At 44.1% G+C, this 16,934-nt stretch overlaps 1 protein-coding gene across 4 annotated transcripts in view; it reads right to left on the bottom strand.

Annotated features, from left to right (window-relative positions):
• LOC106603263 (roundabout homolog 2) overlaps positions 1 to 16,934 on the bottom strand; it is a 171,928-nt gene that overhangs the window by 78,426 nt on the left and 76,568 nt on the right. For all 4 annotated transcript variants that reach the window (XM_014196666.3, XM_014196669.3, XM_082974525.1 and 1 more), the window contains exon 2: positions 12,772 to 13,098. In XM_014196666.3, coding sequence (XP_014052141.1) covers positions 12,772 to 13,098 — 327 coding nt within the window. The remainder of the gene's footprint in view (positions 1 to 12,771; positions 13,099 to 16,934) is intronic.

Below are 16,934 nucleotides of genomic sequence, written 5' to 3'. Positions count from 1 at the left end.
CTTTGATGCACCTGTACTGACCTCGCCTACTGGATGATAGCGGGGTGAACAGCCAGTGGCTCGGATGATTGATGTCCTTGATGATCTTTTTGGCCTTCCTGTGACATCGGGTGCTGTAGGTGTCCTGGAGGGCAGGTAGTTTGCCCCCGGTAATGTATTGGGCGGACCACACTACCCTCTCTAGAGCCTTGCGGTTGTGGGCGGTGTAGTTGCGTGTAGTTGCCGTACCAGTCGGTGATACAGCCCGACAGGATGCTTTCAATTGTGTATCTGTAAACATTTGTAAGGGTTTTAGGTGACAAGCCAAATTTCTTCAGCCTCCTGAGGTTGAAGAGGCTCTGTTGTGCCATCTTCACCACACTGCCTGTGTTGGTGCTCCATTTCAGTTGGTCAATGATGTGTACGCTAAGGAACTTGAAGTTTTCCACATTCTCCACTGCAGTCCACGATCATCTTCTTTGTTTTGTTGACGTTGAGTGAGAGGTTGTTTTCCAGGCACCACACTCCCAGAGCTCTCACCTCCTCCCTGTAGGCTGTCTCGTCATCATTGGTATTCAAGCCTACTACTGTTGTGTCATCTGCAAACTTGATGATTGAGTTGGAGGCGTGCTTGGCCACGCAGTCATGGGTGAACAGGGAGTACAGGAGGGGGCTGAGCACGCACCCTTGTGGGGCCCCAGTGTTGAGGATCAGCGGAGTTGAGGTGATGTTTCCTACCTTCACCACCTGGGGGCGGCCCGTCAGTCAGTCCATGACCCAATTGCACAGGGCGGGGTTCAGACCCAGGGCCTCAAGCTTAATGTTGAGCTTGATGTGGGCCCACATCAACTTTCATTCGTAGGCTAGGTTGTAGCATGATGGGTATAAGGAAAATGTGAGCATCATGTAATAGCCTAAACCTATCGCTGTTACATTGAGCTGGGTGAATGGAATATGAATGACAGTCATCCAATATGCTGTAATATGTAATAGACCATGCTCATAAAAATCTCTGGTGCTGATGTTGTAGCAATGTGGAAAACTGATTGGATTTAAAAAAAGAAATCAACGTAAGGGAATTTCGTCTATTTTTCACAAAACGTTAAACCAAAATCCAATGACATGGTGATATTTTTTGTTGATTTGACGTTGAATTCACGTTAGTTGACAACTGTACCAAATGTAAATCAAAACTAGACGTTGAACTGGCGTCTGCGCCCAGTGGGTTGAGTGAAGAAGGATTCGTTTGGAGGATGTGGGATCTGTATGGGTGCCAGCATACCCCCCGGGCTAACACATGCCCAAGTGGCTCTAATCCTGCCACCCGCTCCACCCATCTGCAGCGTGCCGCCATGGCTAGCCCCCACTAGCCCCAAGGGAGAGCAGCGTGTACTGTATGCTATGATGGAGGGATGATAACATGCTAATTGAGAGATGTGGATAGAATCTTGTTTGCTGTCACAGTCCCAATTACCTCCTGTATAGCGGTGGAGATTGAATTGACACACATTTGGGAGCAGCACAGAGGGCTAGAGACTGACAGGAACAAGAGGCTGTCAGCCCACATCAAGCTGTTCCCTCTGCTCTTACACAGGGGCCTGCATCATGAAATAACCTGGCATGGCAAAGAGAAAGTGAAAGCAGATAGATGGAGAAGAGTGAAAGTGCAGAGGATATATAAGACATAGAAAGCTACATTACTGCTACTGTACTGTTTGTGCAGTGGATTACATTAATTAATCAAACTCGCTGATGTTCCTCCTTTTTACTCAGTGAAGGGGATGTAGAAGTCTGATGGGACTGTAGAAGGGACTGTAGAAGTCTGATGTCATCCTAATGCTGGCCTTTCCCTGGGTCTCTCTCCTCTCTGTGAATGGGAGGTTGAGAGTATCTGATGCCAAATGGTCTGCTGTGATGGAGCTGAATGACTAAGCTAGACCACAAGAAGCCCTGAGCAGTACAGTACCGGGTGTGACACTGAGCAGTCAGAGTGGAACGGGAGGTTGCCCTAGATAACAGAGGTTTCTAGGGTAGGGCACATGAATAATGCAGTCACTATGGAGCTCCTGCAGATGCTCCTCTCTCTCTCTCTCTCTCTCTCTCTCTCTCTCTCCTCTCTCCTGTCTCACCCCCAGCGAGCCAGGAGGAAGGGTGGGTGGGTGGGGGGTGGGTGGGGGGGGGATAGGGGAACAAAGTTAGGGGCATTATGTCATGAAAGGACATGTTCGTTTGTGAATGTCTTACATGTAGCATGAAAGGCTCTGTCCAGGTCCCCATGTGTTTTCATGGTATAGTGAAAAAAGCTGTAATAACAATGTCTTTAATTAATAAAAATAAATAATTCCCCACTATGGTAGTGCCCACGAGTTCTACTCTTATTATACAAGACAAAGCCTTAATCTAGTCCTTTGCTGGTTACTTTTTTCACCCTTCAGTATTACTTCTTGGGAAGTAAATTGCCTGTACATGCCCACTCCCTCCCTCATACCAAGTCTCTAATGAGCCTGTCTCCTCCTGAATGGACGTCTTATTGTTTAATTGAACCTCCAAAGTCTCTCATCCATCATAAAGCCATTCAATACATCACGCCGTCTCCTGCTGGGCCCTTTAGTCTGCACCTCAATCACAACTGTAATGCAGAAGCCACTACAGACCACAGCCCACTCACACACTGCTCTCAGGGGCCACATACAGTAAACATGCATTAACGCAAACCCACATATAGACAAGCACAAATGCATACACGCAAGCACACACACGGATGCAAATGTAAAAGTACACATATATACAATCACAGGGACAAACATATTCATATGTAGACACTAATACACACATGGACAAAACAGCTGGACGGTACATAAAGGAGTACATAAACGGTTCTACATGTGTATTTCTTTGTGTTTATGCATGTTGTGCATGGCGCCACAATAGAGGACCATACCTTTGATTAACTAATTAGCCGTCGTACTAAGACCAAATAGAAACTATTAACCCCAGCTATTACCTTGGCCTCCTTGCAAAGAATTTAATTTCCCTGTGGACCAGAGTCGGGGGCCAAGGGCCCTGTTGAATCGGCTCAATACAGCCCAGGTGGGCAGGTCACCTATTAAATCCATACAAACTAATTTAGTTCTTTAATGAAGCTCTGATTGACTTTGCAGGCCAACACATGTCTGACTCCCTGCCTCTACAAACACAGCAAGTCAGCAAGTCTGGAAAAAGAAACACAAGACCAAAAGTATTCTGGTCTGTATAACTGTACCTTTGTCCTCCGGATACCAATAGCTACTTCATTAATTAAAGATATCCTCTTCCCTCTATAATACGATTCTGTTTTCACCAAGATAAATTGAATGTTACTAGATAACTGAATAATACCATATGAGATGAACCAATAGAGATAGAAGAAGGGATTAAGTCATCGTCTGCCCTGGGTTAGCCGTCCGATTGACATGACGGAAGGTACTCCACTGCTGCAGGACTCAGAGAGAGGGAGAGAGAGAAGGGAGGGTGTAAACACACTTTAGCCCACTGATAGATGGCTGAGACACTGGGGCAGTGGTGCGGACAGCCTTGCATCGTTAAACAAGCCTTCTCAGAGAACACAGCCGCAATGAACTCCCAGCTGCAGCTAGCTACAGCCATGCTAATATCACTCATGGATATAGCCTAACACTTTATGTGAAGTGAGAGGGTGGGGCGGTGGGGAGAGGTTAACAGTCTCACGGGGAAGAGATGCTTTAAGACAGAAGAGGATAGGGAAACAGGGACTAAGAAGATTAAATCATATAATCTTGGAAAACATGTTTTCCTTTTTACGTAGATCAAAAACTATCAATGACCCTAGGGTCATTTCTAGTGTAGGTTACATCCCAGCTAGTGATGTTAAAGGAGTGGACCAACACAATACACAACACGACAAGTTAGCATGCTAGTTCACACCATACGCAGCCAGCCCTATGCTAACCAACTGTAAGAAGGTGCAGCAGAGCTCATAAAGGGTTTTGCATGGTCCAATTAACACCAGATGCTAGCCTTTAGCCAACTTACTTGAACAAAGTCATGCACATCTCTCCAAGGAGTTAGCATGGTCCAGTTAGCACCAGATGCTAGCCCCTTAGCTCATTCTCTCTAGCCAAGAAAATATGCAAAAAAAAGTGTGATGGTCCATACTCAAAAAGATGTGGCATACAGTAAAACTTACTTCATCAACATGCTGCAAATGTGTTCCAGGGACATGCCCAATCAGGCATGTGCACAGATATGAGTCAGCCTGTTCCTCCCACTCTCCAAGTGTCCTTTTGGATGGTGTTATAATTATTCTTGCTTTATTAAGTTTTGTCGTTGTTGTTCTGAACCCATTGCCTGCAAGTCGTCGTGACATCGTCAAGTTCTTCACCCTCCAGCCAATCCGTTGGTTGGTTGCACCTGTTGGTTTGCCCTGAACAGAGGTTGCGCCTTTTTGAGATTGCACACGCCCGGTATCAAAACATGCATGGCTTGAGATGCGATTAGCGCTCGAGTGTGTGTAGCTAGCTACGTAGTTTAAATATCAATAGTACTGCCACAGCAGCAAAATATTTGATTAACACTTGATAACGCTTGGTTTGAATTCTCATCAATATTCAGTCTGGCTGATATGTGCAGCAGAGAGAGGCAGAAAGACAGAGAGGAGCGGCTGCATCAATGACCCTCGCTCCAACCTAACTCCATCCCTTCCTCAAATCAAATCTAATCAAATGGTATTGGTCACATGCACGTGGTTAGCAGATGTGAATGCGAGTGTAGCGAAATGCTTGTGCTTCTAGTTCCGACAGTGCAGTAATATCTAACAAGTAATCTAACAATTCCCCAACAACTACCTAATACACACAAATCTAAAGTGAATGAGAATATGTACATTAAAGTACATGGATGAGCGATGGCCGAGCGTCATAGGCAAGGTGCAGTAAATGGTATAAAATACAGTATACATGTGATATGAGTAATGTAAGATCTGTAAAGATTATTAAAGTGGCTGTGATACAGTCCAACAGGATGCTCTCGATTGTACATCTGTAAAAGTTTGTCAGGGTTTTGTGTGACAAGCCATATTTCTTCAGCCTCCTGAGGTTGAAGAGACGCTGTTGTCACGTCCTGACCATAGAGAGCTCTTATTTTCTATGGTAGAGTAGCTTAGGGCGTGACTGGGGGGGGGGGGGGGTTATCTAGTTTATTTAGTTCTATGTTGTTTGGTTCTAGTTTCTTTTTTCTATGTTGAGGTTTTTGTATGATCCCCAATTAGAGGCAGCTGGTCATCGTTGTCTCTAATTGGGGATCATATTTAAGTAGTTGTTTTTCCCACTTGTGTTTGTGGAGAGATTATTTTTGAGTTAGTGCATATTGCACCTCTGTCTTGCATAGTTTCACATTCAAAATAAAAATGTGGAACGATACTCACACTGCGCCTTGGTCCGTTCCTACACACAATCGTGACAGCTGTTGCTCCTTCTTCACCACACTGTCGGTGTGGGTGGACCATTTCAGTTTGTCAGTGATGTGTACATCGAGGAACTTGAAGCTTTCCACCTTCTCAACTGAGGTTCCGTCAATGTAGATAGGGGGGTGCTCCCTCTGCTGTTTCCTGAAGTCCAAGATCATCTCCTTTGTTTTGTTGACGTTGAGTGAGAGGTCGGCAGCAGCAACACAGGTAGTCTAGACCAGCTAACCACCATATACTAAAATAGCCACACAAGCCACTAGCCAGCCAGCCAGCCATACATCATGAGTTAGAATATTATGAAGTTATTATTTAAGGGCATTGACGATAAATCACACGCTAGCTAACTAGCAGATTTACATCAATCATCAACATCAATGATCAGCTGATAGCCCACCTTCTTTTTCTAAAGTCAATCATGTTTGTGATGAGTGAGTGTGTTGTTGCAGAAATAAATAGTCCTATGCTCAACAATGTTAAAATATTCACTACAGAGGCAGTTGGTATGATATGGATTTTGAGATGAGAATTATGAAAGTCTTAGTTTTTTTCCCCTTTTCTCAGTTTCAGCACCTGCCCCCTAAAAGGTCTGTGCACGGCCCTGTGCCCAAACCACCTCTGCCTCCGTTTCCCCTAACTTTTCAAGTACACACACACACACACACACACACACACACACACACACACACACACACACACACACACACACACACACACACACACACACACTCTTACAATCACTCCCAGATTGTTACAGTCTGATTGTTGCTTTATAGCTATTGAAAACGCAACGTGCTGACTGTACAGGCGAGTCCCTTCCATCCCATTGTCACTTAATCATTATAAAAAGATGAGTTGAGATAGAGCGTTCCATCATTTCTTACCCACACACCTTTGTCTCTCAGGAACTTTATTTTAAGCAAATGTATTCTTATGCATCACTATATTTTCTTCTGCACTGTGCTTGTACTGGCGAGGTTGCTTCTCTTATCAAAGGTACGGTACACATGGATGAAAATAAGGTACACTACACACCCCCAATGTTAAACTGCCTAAACTCACTTCTTCCTAGTGTGGTATACTGTGCAAAGACCCCTCTATCTCTGGTTTTGTACCCCAGCTCTTAATAAGCGGGTGGCTAGCCCACACAGTGACAGCATTGCCATGGATGACCAGGTCCTCTGACATTTGAAACTGTCAGGAAGTGCACGGTGGCCAAGCCGAGTTCCCTCTCAACTTTGACCTCGATTCTCAACACAAGCTTGACACAGGCTTGACAGTTGGGAGGCGGAAGGGGACTCGTATATGAGAGGGGTGTCTGTTGACTGGCTGTGGCCTTTCTCCACACTCAGGCCACCCTGTCCTCTCACAGGACATGTCCCCACACCTTCCCAGGACACACAGGGAGACATGGCATGGGGCTGGCGGCCAGCAGGTCTGGAACTGTCAGTGTGAGAGAGTGGGACCTATGATTAATGAGAGCTGGCTGGGTGCCAAATACCCATACATACATTCTTCCTAGCGGCACTGCTACGGTCCAACCACAACCATAATCTCCCAATGCTACTTATCACAAGTGTGCTGAATGATTATTGACCAAACCACTAACTCAGCACCACGCTCTAATATAGTACTGCATGATCTACCAATGCAATCAAATCAAATCAAATGTTATTTGTCACATGCGCCGAATACAACAGGTGTAGACCTTACAGTGAAATGCTTACATACAAGCCCTTAACCAACAATGCAGTTTTAAGAAAAATAAGTGTTAAGAAAGTATTTACTAAAATAAACTGAAGTCAAAAAATAAATAACAAAAAATAAAGATGAAAATATAATAACAAATATTAGAGAGTACTGAGGCTCTATACAGAGGGGTATCGGTACAGTGTCAATATGGAGGCTATATACAGGGGGTACTGGTACAGAGTCAATGTGGAGGCTATATACAGGGGGTACCTGTACAGAGTCAATATGGAGGCTATATACAGGGGGTACCGGTACAGAGTCAATATGGAGTCTATATACAGGGGGTACCGGTACAGAGTCAATGTGGAGGCTATATACAGGGGGTACCTGTACAGAGTCAATATGGAGGCTATATACAGGGGGTACCAGTACAGAGTCAATGTAGAGGCTACATACAGGGGGTACCGGTACATTGTCAATGTGGAAGCTATATACAGGGGGTACCGTTACAGAGTCAATGTTGAGGCTATATACAGGGGGTACCGGTACATTGTCAATGTGTAAGCTATATACAGGGGGTACCGTTACAGAGTCAATGTTGAGGCTATATACAGGGGGTACCGGTACATTGTCAATGTTGAGGCTATATACAGGGGGTACCGGTACATTGTCAATGTGGAGGCTATATACAGGGGGTACCGTTACAGAGTCAATGTTGAGGCTATATACAGGGGGTACCGGTACATTGTCAATGTGGAGGCTATATAGAGGGGGTACCGTTACAGAGTCAATGTTGAGGCTATATACAGGGGGTACCGGTACATTGTCAATGTTGAGGCTATATACAGGGGGTACCGGTACATTGTCAATGTGTAAGCTATATACAGGGGGTACCGTTACAGAGTCAATGTTGAGGCTATATACAGGGGGTACCGGTACATTGTCAATGTGGAGGCTATATACAGGGGGTACCGTTACAGAGTCAATGTTGAGGCTATATACAGGGGGTACCGGTACATTGTCAATGTGGAGGCTATATAGAGGGGGTACCGTTACAGAGTCAATGTTGAGGCTATATACAGGGGGTACCGGTACATTGTCAATGTGGAGGCTATATACAGGGGGTACCGTTACAGAGTCAATGTTGAGGCTATATACAGGGGGTACCGGTACAGAGTCAATGAGCAGGGGCACCGGTTCATCGAGTTAATTAAGGTAATATGCACATGTAGGTAAAGTGACTATGCATAGATAATAAACAGAGAGTAGCAGCAGCGCCGCATCAGCGTCACAAATAGAATTGACTTCCATTTTAGTGCTTGGCAACGCAGATGCTCATTGGCTCGCGAGCAGTGTGTGTGCAATAATTGAATAACATCTATGTTTACATTTATTTTGCAACGCGAGCGCACCCGACGCAAGCGGTGTGGTCAGAATGTTAGTCCACTCTATCCATACACACCATCACACTATGCAATACTGTACATTGTGTGCAAGCCAAAACATCTGACCACTCCAGGCGTTTATCCAAACCGTCTGTCTGTCTGGCTATCTGTCTGGGATGATGAGGATTTATTGATTGATGTTTGTCTGTCTGGCTGGCTACTCTTCTAATAGCCAGAGGAGCGTACAGACAGACAGTGCAGAGGAGGTGAGTGGGTGGGGGGTCTGTTTGTGAATTATTTATACCAATCAACACCACCCCTCCTCTCTCAACACATCATCATTAATTTGATTCAGTCACTTATTATAGCTACTCCTAATCCCATCAGCAGCCAGTCACTCCCATTAGAGCTGTCTGCAGGGGGTTGAGGGTCAGAGGGGTGTTTGTGGGTGTTATAACGCTACAACTGAAATAGAGTTCAGCTGAAGTGTTGGAGCGGGCGGTGGGGTGGCTGGGAGGTTGCATGTCTGGGTGTTGCTGACATCGAAAGCAGGTGATGATTGTTATTCAAATCATCTCTGGCTGTTCTGACAAAACAGCAGGAGCTTGCCGACACCGTACCGACACAGTGACAGAAACACACTATGTCCTCTTCAGACCTGATCCACCTGTCCTCGAGGCACAACAAGACTAAAGCTGTGTCTCAGGTGGCACAGGAACTAACACCTCATAGTAATACTGCTCTTTAGTCAACAATTCAAAAAGTCTCAATGAAATAGTACTATTTCATCTATGTTCCCATTAAGCAACAATAATGCATGAGAGCCCCAGGAGGGATCGCTTAGAGCAGTTTCACACCCAGAGATAACAATCTGATTAGCATCTCAATTAAAGCTTCCTCAATATGTGCAACTCAGAGAAGTGAGAGTGTGTATTTAACTTAAGTACAATTGATGTCTAATGGGACTCATGTAATGTAATTTAGAGTTAAGGCCAGGGCTATGATTCAGGGACTTGAAAAAGGGTGTCTAAAACAATATCAGACCTGGAAAAAGGCCGGGCCAAGGTAAAGTCTTACGTTTTTTGCTGTCTCTAACACAATTGCATGAAATCCCATACACTCTTAGAAGTAAAGGTGCCTGGAAGAACCTTTAGGGCTGCCACACCGGCGGAACCTTTCCAGTTGAAAAAGGTTCCTCGAGTAACTCCTCTGAAAAGGGTCTTCGAGGAACCCCTATGTAAATGTTCAAATTGGAACTTTTTTGTGATGGGAGTAGTTCAAATTGGAGGTGTGGCTTTCAGATACTGTAGTTATTTTTAGTCACGTCACCTGTTAGCATAAATGTCATTTCTGTTCATGTTAAGTTTGTTCCTTGAATATTTATGCATATTACATATTGTAATATGATATGAATAACATTGCTGATTACGTACAGTAATAAAGTGGTAACTATTCTAACTTTGGGATTTGCATAGGCTTCTGAGGAACTCATACACCTCTGTTAGCCTCACTGAAACTACAAAACTGTCAGTGTTCAACCTTAATATGTGATGACAATACAACAGAACCTATTAACAGAAATTACATTTACTCTAACGGGTGGCCAAAAAATGTATATCTTAAAGCCACGCCCCTCCTAAGCCATTCCTCCAGGAACCCATTGCTACATTGAACCATTAAAGGTTCTTCCAAGAACACCTCAACAAACCGAAGGTGCAAATTTGAACCATTGACTAGCAATAGTTCATTGATGAACTCCAGGGGTTCCTTGAGGATCTCCAGGGTTCCTATTCTCCTACAGAACACTAATCCAAAATGATTTAAAATATGTTCTATATATGAATTAATCCACAATATATCACTTTTTTTTAACAACATTAAAAATGCCAATCCAGCACATCCCCCTCCTACTCACACACAATTCCCTTCCACCACACACTCTTCCCTCCCACCACACACTTCACACTCTCACACACAGCTGTCTAGTTGGAGAACTGATGTGTGTGTCTCAGATATCCTGCGGCTCTTCACCCATAATCCTTTCCCAGGACAGCAGGGCAGTATTGATTACAAACCAGGCAGAGGAAACAGCAGGAGGAGGAGGAGAAGAGTACGGGGGAATAAAGGCTAGAAGGAGGAAAGTGAGTGATATGGGAAGGGAGTTAGGAAGGAGAGGGCGGGAAGGAGGAGAGGGTGGGGGAGAGAGGAGATGAGGTGCATAAGGAGACACAGAGTTCTCAGGTTTCGTCTTCATCCAGCAGCTGTTGGGCTTGAGTGAGAGGGTTGTCTCCCGGGCTCATGCCAAACACAAATCCACCAGCGTCAAAACTGGACCATACCACTATAACTCTGCTCCACCACTGACCCCAGGGCCAGTGCCGTTTCTAGGCATAAGCAACATAAGTGGCTGCTTAGGGCACCGCAGCCACTAGGGGGCCCCCAACCTCCAATACATTTTTTAGGGGGTCAGTCGGGGTCTCAACTTGCTGTTAGTTAGGATAGTAGAATACACAATGTATAATTTCGATATTTGGTTGTGCATCAGCAGTTTTCCTTTTGTTATGTCTGTCACTGACAGTCACTCAGTTATCCCATATCAGCTAACATTTTATAGATGACTAGGTAAGTTAGTCTAGCCAGCTATCTAAACCTTGTAGTAATCATGGCTGAATTACTGACCGAGCACCCAAGGCCTAGAGGCCCTGACCTCCAGTAGGCCCCCATTGTATTTGTTCGTCACTCACTCAGATATCATATGAACATGGCATAAGTCATGGCAAAATGTGTAGAATTGCAGGATTTTTTTTTTAACTGCTAAATGTTTTCTCCATCTCTTGGCAAATCTCTCTTAGGGCCCCAAAAAAGCTAGAAACGGCCCTGCCCAGAGCACAGACAGCAAGACAGATGCCTGATGACAGATTTAAGGGAGGACAAAATGGAGGGAACCCCCCCTCTCCTCACCTCTCCTCTCACCCCAGGGAGGAAAGTGTACACCACACTGAAGTCATTGGGTCATACTTTCCCTTAAGACCCCCACTTAAAAACACACTGCAACCCCCCAGTCTATAATGTATGTGAATGTAAATATGTATGTAGATATGTGTGTAGCACAAATCTATAATTACATACCATTCATATTTTGTTTCCATTGTTTCTCAGGTGTTTGCTGTGAGTGATCAGAATGTGTGTGCTGTGTGGTATGTTAATGTCGAGGAATCAGTTCAGTTTAACACGTAATGTAGATGTGAATAGCCCAGAGCTCTTGTTTCCTACACAGGGAAAGTGTTGGCTGGGCGCAGGAAGAACGGAGGAAGGAGAGAATAACTTGGGTGAAATCCTGCTCTCACTGCCTGGAGCGATGTTCAGCTCTACCCACGCATCGCTCACAAAGGTCACTCAAACAGGTCTTTTTAACAATGTACACACACAAACACACACGCGAATGGAGGATTGCACACACATGCACGGTGCACACAAGAACACACACAAAGAGGAATACAGAAGATGGAAGGCACAGAAACATGCGCCCACAAGGATCAGTCAAATAGGTCAGGTCAAGTGACACAGATGATGACAGCCACACATTTTACATATGGTCTCAGTCCCTATCCCTCGACAGAGATGTATGCTCTTTCCGTATAACACCCTAACCTCTATCCCCTACATACATACAGTCACCTCCAAAGCACTGAAAAATTCAACACCTCATTTAACATCAACCCCTCCCACCTCAGAGACCACATTAACTTCCCAGCGAGGGGCAGAGGAAGTACACAACGTCAAATGCAAATACAATAACAATCTAGAGACTTCAACAATTTATCATGATTTTTTCATTCAGTCTGTTAGGACCCCAGTAATGGCCATCAATAAATCAAGCTGCTGTCACACTCTTGCGACCTATAGGAACCACTATATAGAGAGCCTATAGGTCTAGAAACACATACACGCGCAAACGTATGAACACACACACATTTCATTATTCAACACAGCATTATTCTCTGCAATTATTCTCTATAATTATGCTTCTACATAACTTGAAGTTATGACCGTAATATTGCCACCCATAAAACATGTAAATGTGTTACTAATATCATTTTTATGGTCATATCTTTGAGTTTGCAATAACAGCATCATTAACACATACACAAAGGCAACACAGCTAGGCCAATGGGGCCTATCTCTCCAACTTCATGGCACTCATCCATAAAATAGATAGTTGTGTGTCGGACTTACATGCTACTTCTAATGATGCGTTTCTGCTCACTGCCTCCCCCAGGTAGTTACGGGCCACACACACATAGCTGCCGTCGTCTGGTTTGCTGCGTCGGCCGTGGACGATACGTAGGAAGAAGAGGGAGCCGCTGGGCAGCAGCATGCGGTGGGAACGGGGGTTGTCCCGGTCTGTCTCCACACGCTCCCCGTCCTTGTACCACTCCACCGTGGGGGCAGGACGCCCCTCCGCCTTGCAGTTGAGGGTGGCTGGCTCCCCCTTGGACACAATAAGGTCGGAGGGGTGCTCCACTATCCGGGGAGGGGAGTCATCCTGACGAAGACGAGATCCTGAGAGGAGAGGAGAAAATATTACTAGCTACACATACGACCACATAAGATAATATGTTCAGTAATACCACCTGACAATATCGATAAGGCTGGATTGATGATTGTCTGAGAGAAAAGCCTATAAATGAGAGCCAGGCCCTGACAGGGAGCACGCACGCCATGTCACCACAAAACACAAGCCTGAATATCCACACTGACAGACAGGAGCCAGGGAGTGATTATCGCTAATTAGCTTTTTAATTTACACACGGTCAAAGGCTCTGTTCCTCTTAGATGCTGCTGGGTGGTGAGTGGGTAAAGGTTTTTTGTGACGTTTTTGTTTGTGTTGGTGTTCGGTAGGGGTTTTACGGCTATTTCGAGCACACACATATTTTACTTGAGGCAAGTCGAAGTTTGGTAGCTGAAGTCTACACCCTTTCGTTCGGTGATTGGTCAACAGTACTACTCCTAGTAGGAGAGGGAACTATGGACGGGATACTTCAATGAAGTGTTTGTTGTTATTCAACTAGTTTTCATCCACATTTTTTCACTTGACAAATACGGCACCAAACATTTTAGTAGGATGTAAAATTGCACGACCAAGACCTCTGCAAAAATGTCAAAATGATTTACAGATTTCTTGATTTATCTTAGATTCCTTCAGACTATTTTGAGGAAGTGCATACTGGCTATGTGGTTGCTACAGCATCTCAAGAGGGACAAACAGTAATATTGTCGCTTTTATATAATTTCTCAAGCAACGGTCTTTTAAGGGAGCATGCGAGGCACATACGTCCACTTCACCTAGCCGAGTTCTGCTAGGAGCAAACCGAAACTAATATGCGGGCGCTTTTAGAGTGTTGATTGTGAGTAAAGGTCGACCGATTAATCTGAATGGCCGATTAATTAGGGCCGATTTCAAGTTTTCATAACAATCGGTAATCGGCATTTTTGGACACTGATTATGGCCGATTACATTGCACTCCACGAGGAGACTGCGTGGCAGGCTGACTACCTGTTACGCGAGTGCAGCAAGGAGCCAAGGTAAGTTGCTAGCTAGCATTAAACTTATAAAAAACAATTAATTTTAACATAATCACTAGTTAACTACACATGGTTGATGATATTACTAGTTTACCTAGCTTGTCCTGCGTTGCATATAATCGATGCGGTGCCTGTTAATTTATCATTAAATCACAGCCTACTTTGCCAAACGGGTGATGATTTAACAAGCACATTCGGGAAAAAAGCACTGTCATTGCACCAATGTGTACCTAACCATAAACATCAATGCATGTCTTAAAATCAATATACAAGTATATATTTTTAAACCTGCATATTTAATTAATATTGCCTGCTAACATGAATTTCTTTTAACTAGGGAAATTGTGTCACTTCTCTTGCATTCTGTGCAAGCAGAGTCAGGGTATATACAGCAGTTTGGGCTGCCTGGCTCGTTGCGAACTGTGTGAAGACCATTTCTTCCTAACAAAGACCGTAATTAACTTGCCAGAATTGTACATAATTATGACAGAACATTGAAGGTTATGCAATGTAACAGCAATATTTAGACTTAGGGATGCCACCCGTTAGATAAAATATGGAACAGTTCCGTATTTCACTGAAAGAATAAACGTTTTGTTTTCTAAATGATAGTTTCCGGATTTGACCATATTAAGGACCTAAGGCTCGTATTTCTGTGTGTTATTATATTATAATTAAGTCTATGATTTGATATTTGGTAGAGCAGTCTGACTGAGCAGTGGTCGGCAGCAGCAGGCTCCTAAGCATACATTCAAACAGCACTTTCCTGCATTTGCCAGCAGCTCTTCGCTGTGCTTCAAGCATTGCGCTGTTTATGACTTCAAGCCTATCAACTCCCGAGATTAGGCTGGCAATACTATTGTGCCTATAAGAACATCCAATAGTCAAAGGTATATGAAATACAAATGGTATAGAGAGAAATAGTGCTATAATTCCTATAATAACTACAACCTAAAACTTCTTAAATGGGAATATTAAAGACTCATGATAAAAGGACCCACCAGCTTTCATATGTTCTCATGTTCTGTGCAAGGAACTTAAACGTTAGGTTTTTTACATGGCAAATATTGCACTTTTACTTTCTTCTCCAACACTTTGTTTTTGCATTATTTAAACCAAATTGAACATGTTCCATTATATATTTGAGTCTAAATGTATTTTATTGATGTATTATATTAAGTTAAAATAAAAGTGTTCATTCAGTATTGTTATAATTGTCATTATTACAAATATATATATAGAAATTGGCAGATTAATCGCTATCGGCTTTTTTTGGTCCTCCAGTAATCCGTATCGGTATTGGCGTTGAAAAATCATAATCGGTCGACCTCTAATTGTGAGTAAGTGTGGAAACAATTGTGAACGTCGGTCTCTATTTCTAATTGAGTCTTCAGGTAGGCACATGTGTGCCCATTAGGATATATAACAGCATGGACATCTAAATGTACAGTGTATGTGTGTCTTTGTCTCCTGGGTGAATGAGGAGTCTGTTTCTCTGTCCCTCTCCCAGGGTTGGATGTCACCGTGAACAAGTCAACAGGAACGCATTCCTCGTGTGGTGTGTCGGCTGGAAGTGGAGGAAAAATGATTGCTCCCACACTGCCTCCAGCCCTACCCAGTTCCCACAACCCTCCTCTCTTCTCCCCTTGTCTGTGTTGGCGACGCAGTGAGGCAACACCACACGACATGATTCTATCATTACTCTTAAGGAGATAAATTAGATATTACAAACAGTACTCTGTCTTTCTGTGTAAGGATGGGAGTACGTACTTAAGAGGATAACCTGGGAGCGAGCTATAGCGTTTTGTTTGATGATGAGACTAGCTGAGCCATGACAGAATTATATGTTTTAGTAATAGGTTTAGTTTTCTGCATCTGCCGCTCTTTCAAGTACACACATATCTTTGCTAGTGCTATTTGTATTGGCATCTGGTAAAAATTCCCTAAATAAATCCAATTCCACCTTCCTAAATCCAGTTGACTCTTCCCATTCCAATAGATGGATTTTCTAAAGCCTTGTGACTGGCAGGCTCCCTCCGTCGCAAACTGAGTGAAGCTGCCAGCCACTGTTCTCCCTGGGACACCACACTCCATAAGGCCACTCTCAGATGATTCCCAATACCCAGCCTACTCAAGTGTGCCGACTCCCTGCCTGTCTAACTTACTCTCTCTTCCGCTCGCTCCCCCTTCCTCCCCCACACCCACCTCCACCTAGTGTTTAATGGCCCTAATGGGGTCTGGCTGGCTGGATCCATTCAGCTATAACCACAATCATCAAATCACACATAACCAAAGATCTCTGCTCTCAAAAACGCTTCTCGTTTCATTAGTCGTTCAATGAGCTTGTTCATGGAACTGCCTACGCAATTCATGCACTCAGTTTCACCCAAGTCCTGAGAGCAGTACAGAAACTGAAACAGACTAATGCTGATTAAAACCACCAAGGGATTACTCTACTGCTGCCTTGCATACTGTACGTATGAGAAGTGGTTCGCTCACTATAACAACGGCTTCCACCGGTGGATTTAGCCCTGAATAAAGATCTTCCAACAACCTGAACTTTCTGAGATAACGTTTTCCCCAACAGAGCAGCCATGGTCTTGCCAAACTCATTACTCGTTACCTTATCTCCCTCTCTGAGGTAAAACTGTACGCCCAGGCGACAGCAGCACAGTGGCTGTCTGAAAGCAGTAATGCCATAGATACGCTTGACTGGGATTTAGCTGAAATCTGGCTACACAAAAACATATGAAAACAGCACTATCGCCTTCTGCACTTTAACTTTGACCATATCAACTGTCACATCCATTTCG

This window comes from Salmo salar, chromosome 04 (assembly GCF_965601325.2).
Source record: "Salmo salar chromosome 04, fSalSal1, whole genome shotgun sequence".
In the NCBI taxonomy this organism is placed as follows: domain Eukaryota; kingdom Metazoa; phylum Chordata; class Actinopteri; order Salmoniformes; family Salmonidae; genus Salmo; species Salmo salar.
Note: the sequence above shows the minus strand (reverse complement) of the source record. Positions and strands in the feature narration are given on the sequence as shown.